The sequence below is a fragment of the Musa acuminata genome, chromosome BXJ1-3 (genome assembly GCF_036884655.1).
Source record: "Musa acuminata AAA Group cultivar baxijiao chromosome BXJ1-3, Cavendish_Baxijiao_AAA, whole genome shotgun sequence".
NCBI classification, from domain to species: domain Eukaryota; kingdom Viridiplantae; phylum Streptophyta; class Magnoliopsida; order Zingiberales; family Musaceae; genus Musa; species Musa acuminata.
This window is the reverse complement of record NC_088329.1, coordinates 18,036,995-18,047,225: the sequence shown is the minus strand read 5'-3', so window position 1 is coordinate 18,047,225 and position 10,231 is coordinate 18,036,995. Positions and strand designations below refer to the sequence as shown.

Genomic DNA, 10,231 nt, shown 5'->3' with positions numbered 1-10,231 from the left:
ATCAAAATCAATAATATAGAAAAAATAATTTTCAAGAAGAAAAATGTTCTTCTCTTTTAGTTACTTCAATTCATGTGATTTATTTCATTCAAGCATGCCTCTCTTTTTTTTTATGTCAAATAAAAACATGTATCATGTTTAAAACCGAAAGTGCTAGATTTATTATGACAAGGATCAATAAGGCACTTTCATTATGGTAAAAAGAAAATCGATAATCTGTAAATTACAAGATTCATTATGCATAATTTTAAAAATCTTATGCATAGAACAAAATCATCAATCATGATATCAAGACATTTATCATTTAAAGCATTCATGATTCACATCATATGCAATACATCACATATATTATCATAATAAAAGGCATAAGTATTGCATGCATCATTCCAAATTATAAATATTTCAAATCATAATGGTATTAATTTGTCAAATTGCATCCTACCATGCATGATCATAACTTTTCATTTGTATGCATCAAAATAATCTCAAGAGTATTTCATGCATGATTTTATATCACCAAATAAGGAATATCAAGAAGAAAATAATTGGTGATGAGATAAACATTTCATGAATATAAGGAATTACATAAAAATTTTATCATGAAGGATTAGAACATGTGAATACCAGAAGACATGATTTCTTTTTGAAAAACCTACTCATTAATAATCAAAAGAAAATCTTAGGAGATCGATTAATGAAAAATCTTGATTCATAATAAATCTTAATTTGTAAATATCACGGAATCAAGATCATGATTTTAGATAAAACTCATTCAAATTCAAATCGTCTAAATCATCAAAATCTCAACATTTCTTTCAAGAGATTCAAAATGACATAAATAATTTTATTGGTCTCTTAGGTATAAATCAATAAGATAGAGAAAAAGAAAATTTTCAATAAAAAATCTTTCCTCCTTTTGTTTCAACTTATTGATTGATTCCATGCATGCATCTCCTTTTCTTTCAAATCCATGCATCATCGTTTTAAAACAAAAAAAATCAAAGATCATCAAGATAAAAAAGTGCAACACATAATTCCAAAAAAAATGATTTCAACTCATTACTTCAAGTCAAATCAATATCATGATTTTGATATAACTCATTTGTAATTCAAATCATCAAACCAAAATCATTTTCAAGGGATTCATATAAATCAACAAGATAGAGAAAAATAATTTTCAAGAACAATGCTTTTCTCTTTTTAGTTATTTAAATTCATGTCATTTATGCTAGATAAAAATGTGCATCAACATTTAGGATCGAAAAATGAATTTTGTCATAAAAACCATCAAGACCAAAAAATCATCATGTATAACTTTACAATCTCATGCATAAAATCATCAAATCATAGCATCAAAACTTTCAATAGTTTCATTACAACATCAAGTAAGGTTTTATTGAACATAATTTTGAATGATTCTTATAGATATTTAAAATTTCTTTAGTTTTACTTTATATGATTGACTTTATATTAGCATGCTTCAAATTTTTGTTCTTATGTCAAAACTATACATCATGTTTGAAAACCAAAGATAAGGTTCATAAAAAAAATCATAAAACCTTCCATTCAAAAGTCATGCATCGACATTGAAAATCAATATGGAAATCGTCAAAGTACAAATTCTTGCTTCTCAAGCACATATATAAGATTAATCTTACTAGGTGTATAAGCATTATATTTATATCTAACATTTTATTGCATTAACATAACACAAGCAATTTTCAAGAAAATTAATCCTAAACTAAATTAAAAATAACTCAAGAAAGTATTATGTAATTTCGAAATGAATTAGTGGGATTTTGATTACCTCATTGTTGAAAGAGGGTGAGGCATAGTTTGCCACCTCTCCTTTCTTGATTTTCTCCTCGTCTTCGGAAGAGCTCAATTCATCCCAACTTTTGTTCTTCTTGCGTTCAAAGCAAGTAGTTCCATTCTTTTTGCTTTTTAATTTTTGTTTCATTTGTAGTTTAAGTTCACCATCACTTGAGCTTATGCTCGAGTGGTATTCATGTGTTCTATGTCCCAAATCCTTCCTATCATTTGGAAGGTTGTTCTCGAGTTTCTTTTTTGCCATATTGTTCATTTCGTAGGTCATTAGAGACCCAATAAGTTCTTCGAGAGGGAATGTTTTAAGGTCCTTGGCCTCTTGAATGGCCGTAACTTTTGGATCCCAACTTTTTGGAAGGGATTTTAAGATTTTAGTGACTAGTTCAAAATTAGAAAAACTTTTACCAAGAGCTTTGAGTCCATTGATGACATCCGTGAACCGGGTGTACATGTCTCCGATGGACTCACTTGGTTTCATCCGGAAAAGTTCATAAGAATGCACAAGAATATTGATTTTGGACTCTTTCACTCGGCTAGTGCCTTCATGAGTGACCTCTAGAGTTCTCCAAATATCAAAAGCCGAGTCACACATCGAAACGCGATTAAATTCACTTTTGTCAAGTGCACAATATAAGGCATTCATAGCCTTTGCATTTAAAGAAAACATCTTCTTCTCCAAATCATTCCAATGGTTCATTGGGAGAGAAGACATTTCAAATCCATTTTCGACTATGTCCCATAAATTCAAATCCAAAGAAAGTAAGAAAACTCTCATTCGAGTTTTCCAACAAGTGTAGTCCGTCCCATTGAAAAAGGGAGGACGAATGAGAGAGTGACCCTCTTGAAAGCCATAAAGAGCCATTTCTATTTGGGTGTTAAACCAAAGTAGAAAACCGTGGCTCTGATACCAATTGTTAGGATCGGAGCGGCACTAAGAGGGGGGGGTGAATTAGTGCAGCGGATTAAAACTTCGATTTTAATCAAAATCTTTCGTACGTTAAGAACGAAACTTGAGAAATTTAACTTGAAGGCGTGTTCTTAAAGTTGCGCAGCAAGAGTAATAAGGAACTAAAGCAGTAAGAAGATTTGCAGTAATGTAAATGACAATAATAAAAAGCAAACCAGAGATTACGCCGATTTTTAGAGTGGTTCGGTCAAATGACCTACTCCACTTGCGAGGCCCCTCTTCGATGAGGCTCCCACCTTCCACTAGCAAGTCTCTTGAAAGTGAAGGGTGAATACCCCTCTTACAACTTTTACAAGCGGTTCACTCTCTTACAGATTTTCAACAAGAAAGAAGGAGGTGAACACTAGCAAATTGAAAACAAGACAAGCTAACACTTTTCTAAGGCTTTTCTCTCAAACACTTGCTGCTCAAAAAGTTGTTCTCTCAGCTGAGATTTGAGGGGTATTTATAGGCCTCAAGAGGATTCAAATTTTGGGCTCCAAAATTTGAATTCTCTTAGGGTTCCCGGTGCTGGAGGTTCCACCGCCCAGCCAGGCGGTGCCACCGCCCAGCGCTCGGGTGCTGGGCGGTGCCACCGCCCAGCCAGGAGGTGTCACCGCCCAGCTCTCGGGTGGTGGGCGGTGCCACCGCCCAGCTAGGCGGTGCCACCGCCTACAGTGTTTTCAGCCCGACTACAGTGTTTTCAGCCACTAGTTGGGCTTCAATCTTGGCTCTCTAGTTTGCTGGTTTAGCTTAATTTTTAGCCTAAACCAACTCTGACTTTGGGCCCAGTTGGCCCCTAACCAGGATATAGGATTATCTCTTAATCCTAATCCTAATTACAAGTGGACTACATAACCAAAACACATCCTAAGCAAATTTTCAACCGCGAACGTCGAGTCTTGTTCTGGCGAGCTTTCCGACGAACTTTCTGCTGACGGGCTTCTAGCAAGCTCCCGAACTTGTGATGACTTTAATGAGTAGCCGAGCCTTCTCGGTGATCTCCGTGAACCTCCGACGATCTCTTCGGCGAACTTCCGAAAATTCCGACAGGTTCCCGATTTCTTCTCGGTTGGTTCTGGCAGCATCTCCGACGATTCTTCGGACTCTTAAACGTCCATCGAACTTGACTCCGGTATTCTCGCTTTGTGTTTTTTGGTTATCGTAGTTAATCCTGCACACACAAGCAAACACTCTACTCCGATCTAGACAATTATTATAACGCAAATTGACATTCTGTTGCCCGGCACGTCATTGGTTGGCGCTTCATCCGATTCTTCGGTGCATCGTCCTCTCTTGCAGCTTGTTGCCCAATCGGCGGTTGACCTCCGCAACCCCGATATCCTTGGCGCAATTTCGCTCTCCTTGGCCCGATGCCCGACGCCCGAAGCCTTCTGCCATCCAATATCCTGACGTGATCTCCTCCGACGCAACGTCAATTCCTCCTGCGTTAATTGTCTAATCCTGATCGAGTAGACCTGTATCACTCAAAATGTAGTCAAACATTTAAACACAATCAATTAGTTTCATCATCAAAATCCGAGATTCAACATATGAATTATCGAGTGACGTGATATATGATTATAAACTGCACAAGTTTAATAGATGTGAATTTGATAGAATGTTTTTCAGTGTCCTCAAATGTGTGTTTGGATCCTGGATTGGTTTGTGTTGAAAATTTTAATATCGTGGATATTTTGAGGGGCGTGACAGCGGCCGAGGATGGCGTTGTAAGCAACAGGAAGATCTACCACCAAGAAGGTGGACATCACCGTCTTTGTTCTGGGCGGCGCTCCCAAGGTGAGGGGCAAGGTAATAGTCCCCAATGGTGAGACCGAATCGCCGGTGAACCCCATGAGCACTGAGCAGATAGGCTTCAAGGATTCTTTGGTTAACCCCAACTTCTGGAAGGCATCCAGATAGAGCACGTCGGCTAAGCTCCCGGTGTCGATCATGATTCTCCTCACCTGGGCATTAGCGATTCGAGCCATTATCACAAGCGCGTCGTCGTGCTCCGGTGACTTGACGTCCTTGGGAGGGAATGCGATCTTGGGGTCAGGACCCCATTGGGGAGCGTCACTCCTGGCGGAACGGGCGTATGCCTTTCTCCCGGACATACTGGTTCCCCCAACCGTCGGTCCTCCGGTGATGACATTGATGTGGCGCTCCATGGGGCCCTCCGGGAGAGGCGAGGGCTCCCCGTTACGTCGGACGTACCGACTGAGGTGACCCCCGCGGACAAGCTCCTCGATCTATCGTTTTAGTTCATGGCCGTCTTCGGTGTCGTGCCCGTTTTGCCTGTGAAAGCGGCAATGCTTGGACTGGTCGGTGAGCTCTCGTGGGTTTTTCATTGGAACGGGAGCCCTGAGCAACCCTCTCTCCTTTATCTGGAGAAATATCTCCGTTCGAGATGCGCCTAGAGGGGGCAGAGGAGGCCTCGGAGCGGGCAGGTCGGATTGGTCCAGCCTGCGCCTAGTCGCGACAGGCTGATGCCCGCGAGCCGGCTCCAGTCTAACCCTCGCGTGCCTTTCCTGCTTTCCGGCCATCCAAGCCTCAGCTGCGACGAATTGGTTCGCCCACTGAAGCATCTCAGGTACCGCGGAGGGGGGTCTCTCAACAAGGGACCAGAAGAATCGGGAAGGTCACAGTCCCGCCAAGAACGCCTGCATCAACAGAGAGGGGTGAGCATCGGATAATCCCTAGATCTGCGTGGCAAAACGGTTCACAAAGTGGGAGAGGGACTCGTCCTCCCTCTGGTGTAGTCCGAGAAGCAAGGCAACGGACGATTTCGGCCGTGCGCTGGCTGAGAAGTTGAGCTCGAAGTCTCTAGTGAGCTGGTCGAATGAGGCGATCGTCCCGGTCCTCAGGCCGCCGTACCACGTGCGGGCTAGTCCCCTTAGTGTTGTGGGGAACGCCCTACACATCAAAGCGTCAGAAGTTACATATAGTGCCATTTGGGTGCGGAAGGCGGCTACATGGTCCGCTGGGTCGGTGGAGCCGTCGTATGTGTCCAGAGAGGGGAGACGAAAGTTCTGTGGGACTGTCTGATCCTGTATTTCGGGGACGAATAGGGATCCCTGATGTACGTCCTCCCCGAGCTCTCCTCTTGACCTGTGGACCTCCTTATGTACCTCGTCAAGCCGTTGACTGACGAGGAGCAACTGGGCTCGCAGGGAGTCCATCGAGGCCGAAGGAAAGGCCTCGGGTTGGGCGTGGCCTCTCCGGTCCGCCGTCACTCGATCCCTGAGTGGGGACGACGGGACCCGAGGCGAAGTGGGAAGCTCCAGGGGCTACGCTTGAGCCTGAGCAGGCGGCTCCTGCTGTCGCACCGGTTCGGCGGCCGACGGGTGCAGCGTTCCGGAGACGAGTGGAATGATGGACTATACCATACCGGTTAGAACTTGGACCTGATGGGTGAGGTCGAGAAAGGCCTCGGACGAGACAGGCGATGGTTCGGCGGAGGGGGCGTTGGGCGGCAACAAACCCTGGTCATTGAAGATCCGCTAATAGCGCTTTGAAGTTGTGGCGGGGTGTTCGCTACGGAGACCCGTCCGCGGGGAATGTTCCCCTGGAGCCCCGATCGGATGCGCCCCCTCGATTGCGAGTTCGGTCGAGTCGGCCTGGCGATCCCTCAACATCGGCCCTCCTTCTAGCACCAGAATGTTGGTGTAAATAACTTTTTAGCCGTGGCCTCGGGGCTGACGCAGCTTGGTTTGGGTCTGGATGACGGGTCGCCGTTTCCTTTAGGAAGGGGCTCCTTGCCAACGTGCCCGAAGAGAGGCGCGTCGCCTTCGTCCCTGCACGTAGGTCGGGTCGGGATGCTCGACCCGATCCCTCTGATGATTAAGTTAGTCGATGATCGTGGAAGTATTTTGTTTTTCTTTTTTTCCCCCCTTTCTGTTTAGAATGCAAGGGTATTTATAGGGGAGTTCGGTGTTACCTGATGTGCCTGCTCGTAGGGGGTAGGATCGTACCTTTTGATGACGTCTGACATCGTTGTTGGCGTGGCGTGCGGAATCGAGCCTGAGCGGTCGTTAATGGGTCTCGGTTAGCGTTACGACCCATGTTAGATAGGCACTGTCAGCCCGATAGGGACGTGGGGCGTCAACGGGTGTCACACAAGTCTTATCGTAATTATTACCCTCATCAGATAGATAGAGTTTCTGAATTCGTAAAGTGTTTTTCTTGAGAAAAATATAGAAGATTTAAACTTGTACTACTCTTCCTTTGTTTGATATCTCTATCTCCTCTTCCTATCAAGTTCAACAGAGGTGTCACGTATCAAGGTGTGGAAGAACTTGCAGACGACCTCGAATCGAATAGGAGAAGTCGTCGGAACTCTAGAGAGTGCCTCCATGAGTATATTCTCCGAGGTTAAAGTCAGCAGCGTCTTTGTCCTCGTCTCATGCTCTCCATATGATATTGTACTCCTCTTTTGGGGAGCTGCTTACGGATCCGATTCCTTCTTGATCTCGAAACTTGTGACCCTGTGCTTCGTCTCGATCCTAATAAGGAGATATCATACTCCTAATCAAATATTAACTCCTAATTCAACACAAACTTCTAATCTAATTCTAATCGAATTTAAATTACAGTTCTAACATCTTCCTTTAATTTAATTTAATTTTTTTTAACTGTGTAAGTAATGTATTCAGATGCTTCAGTCTTCAGATTCGATCCGTATATTATTTAATCTCTTTCATTATTTTAAATTAAAATTTCTAGATTATGATAGAAAATTTTTGGATTTCTAAATCCACTGGTCGGCAAGACATTCAAAGGATTCGGATTCGGATTCAGATCACAGCCTGTGGCCATCCGACTCGAAAGCATCTTTTTCTTAGAAGATTCACATCCACAGCACAGGGATCAATCGATTCAACTGAGGACTACAATACTGCAAATATTGTTACTGAGACTGCTACACGCAATCTCATGCCCGCAAGCTGGTGAGAGGCACAAGTGTTGATTTCTGAATTGGCAACAGACCAAGGAGAGGGAGGAGTTTTCTCCTGCTTTCACTCTCGTCCATTCTTTCTTCCTCCTATATCTTTCACATATAGACATCTTTACCCTTAAATTTCTTGTGAAACCTGTTCATGATGAATGCGACGGATCTCTAAGATCGACAAGGGCATGACGGTCTTTTCAAAAAATACAGCAGAGTTGACATGGTCATCTTGTGCTGGCAAACGGAAGAGCAAGGAACAAGGTTTCCCTTGTATATAGGATCAACCCCAATTCTTCCAACGGATTGTTTTGGACCATCTCAATTTGCTTTCTTCCAATAATATCTCCAAACGCCCCTTGGTAAGATTTCTGAGTTCTTGCATGTCATGTTTGCATCAAAAGCTTTTGATCCATGTTCTTCATCTCATCTGCAGTGTTCGTCGTTTCCGAAGAGAAGTTGGCACTGCATTGAGTCATGCTGCGGCATGTTGCTCGACAGATGAGCCTCGCAATGCAAGACGTGTTCGATTGCCTCTATGCGAACAGTGTTCTCGACGTGCTCCGTGTGATCGAGGACTCAAATCAATGACAGAGACGATCGTGTTGTTGTTCATCGGGTGATCGAGTCGAGCATGGAGGAGGCCGTCACCAGCTCTCATCGTGATCCCGCCGACAAGCATGCAGAAGAAGCAGCAGGCGGCAAGACGCCGCCGCAGTGCTCGGTGATCTCCACCTACCGGGCAAAGATCGGAGGCGTACCGCGAATCGTGACGGTGGTGTGGAGCAAGAACCTCATGAACCACTCCCTCTCCGTCTCCATCGAGAAGGGCAGCAGCTTGACCTGCAAGGTGGACCTGAAGCCATGGCCGTTCCGGAGCAAGAAGGGGTCCAAGTCCTTCGACGTTGACGGCAAGCAGATCGACGTCTCCTGGAACTTCCGGTTGGCGAAGTTCTCGGATGGGCCGGAGCCAACCGAGGGCTACTATGTCGCGCTCGTCTGCGACGAGGAGGTCGTCCTCCTCCTCGGCGACAGGAAGAAGAAGGCCTACAAGAAGACCAGGTCGCGGCCTTCCTTGGAGGAGGCCACACTGGTGTCCAAGAAGGAGAACGTCTTCGGAAAGAAGTGTTTCGCCGCGAGGGTCAGATTCGACGGCAGGAACAAGGAGCACGACATCGTGGTGGCCAACTCCATCGCGGAGCACAAGGATCCCGAAATGTGGATCAGCATCGACGGCGTCATACTGATCCATGTGAACCACCTGCAGTGGAAGTTCCGGGGCAACGAGACCGTGTGGGTGGAGCAGGTGCCGGTGCAAGTGCTATGGGACGTGCACGACTGGCTCTTCCGAGGCCCCGGATCCGGCCACGCCCTGTTCATGTTCAAGCCTGGGCTGCCGGCCCTGGCGGCGGAAGAGAAGCACGACGGAGGCGACCCAGTCAGCTCCAATACCGAAAGCTCCATGGTTAGCAGCGGCGGCGGTGGTGACGATGGGTCTCCAGAGTTTTGCTTCTTCCTGTATGCTTGGAAGATGGAATGATGTAGAGGGAGGATCCTATAGGATGTTTAGATCAACCAACAATTCTGGTGACAAGATGATCGTAGCTTTTCTTTCAAGGTTTCGTTGTCGATTTATACGTGCAGTCCAACCCAACCAAACGATGTCCATGCTGTACTTGATAGCCTCTTGCTGTTCAGTAAAGCCATAGATCACAACTTGCAACGTGTGATGGAATCAGAACAAGGCATTGTGCATGTGATGAACTACTGCTAGTCAATGGATGGTCTCCCTATTTAGTATTCCAATCATATGGTGAACGAATCTCACATTACTACACTCACAGTAAAGCTTTCTAGATACCACTGTCCTTACCATGGCTAAGATTTTGTTCATGGCACTCTGCTTGTCTGCAGGCATGCTCCATAGTTGATTTAAGGATTATGTGTGCACTATTTTTTTTTGGGTATATATACATTTTTTAGTTTCATGCCTCTCACAAAAAAGAAGAGAGGGAAAAAGATGAGCCACAATAACTCCAAATGCTCAACAAGAAAGAATCCTTTGGTAGTCTTTTGTAGTTCAAGAAGTAAACAACAAGATCAAGAGAAAAAGAAGTGCAATAAAAAAAGTAGTGGACAGCCTTCCCCTGCCTTCTCTTGGACTGCTGGGAAACACAAGTCTCCATTCCATCATACACCTCAGAAGCCAATGAAATATAATTCTGCTCACCGAGTTTGCTGCATCAACTCCCACATTTCAACTCAGAAGCTGGAGGAGCCTCTTCTTCACTATGACTTGGAAGTCTATTAACATGCACAGCAGATTGACAAGGCAGGTGATGGATGCAAACTTTTCGATCTCATCAAAATTCTCGTAGGTTGGTTACCGCCGACAAGAGCCAGGGAAGATCGTTGTGTGTTCAGTGATTCAGGAATCTTCCACTACTGCCGGCACTTCTGAACTTCATTGCTTCAAATGATTTATCTTTCCTGGAGACATTGGTTGGTTG

The 10,231-nt window shown here is 44.7% G+C and overlaps 1 protein-coding gene across 1 annotated transcript; it reads left to right on the top strand.

Moving 5' to 3' along the window:
* Positions 1 to 8,035: 8,035 nt before the first annotated feature.
* Positions 8,036 to 9,400, top strand: LOC135637149 (uncharacterized). Its single transcript, XM_065149623.1, has 2 exons — positions 8,036 to 8,083; positions 8,158 to 9,400. Exon 2 carries the CDS (start codon positions 8,356 to 8,358, stop codon positions 9,259 to 9,261), a length of 906 nt encoding a protein of 301 aa, XP_065005695.1. The 5' UTR covers positions 8,036 to 8,083; positions 8,158 to 8,355; the 3' UTR covers positions 9,262 to 9,400.
* Positions 9,401 to 10,231: the final 831 nt, after the last annotated feature.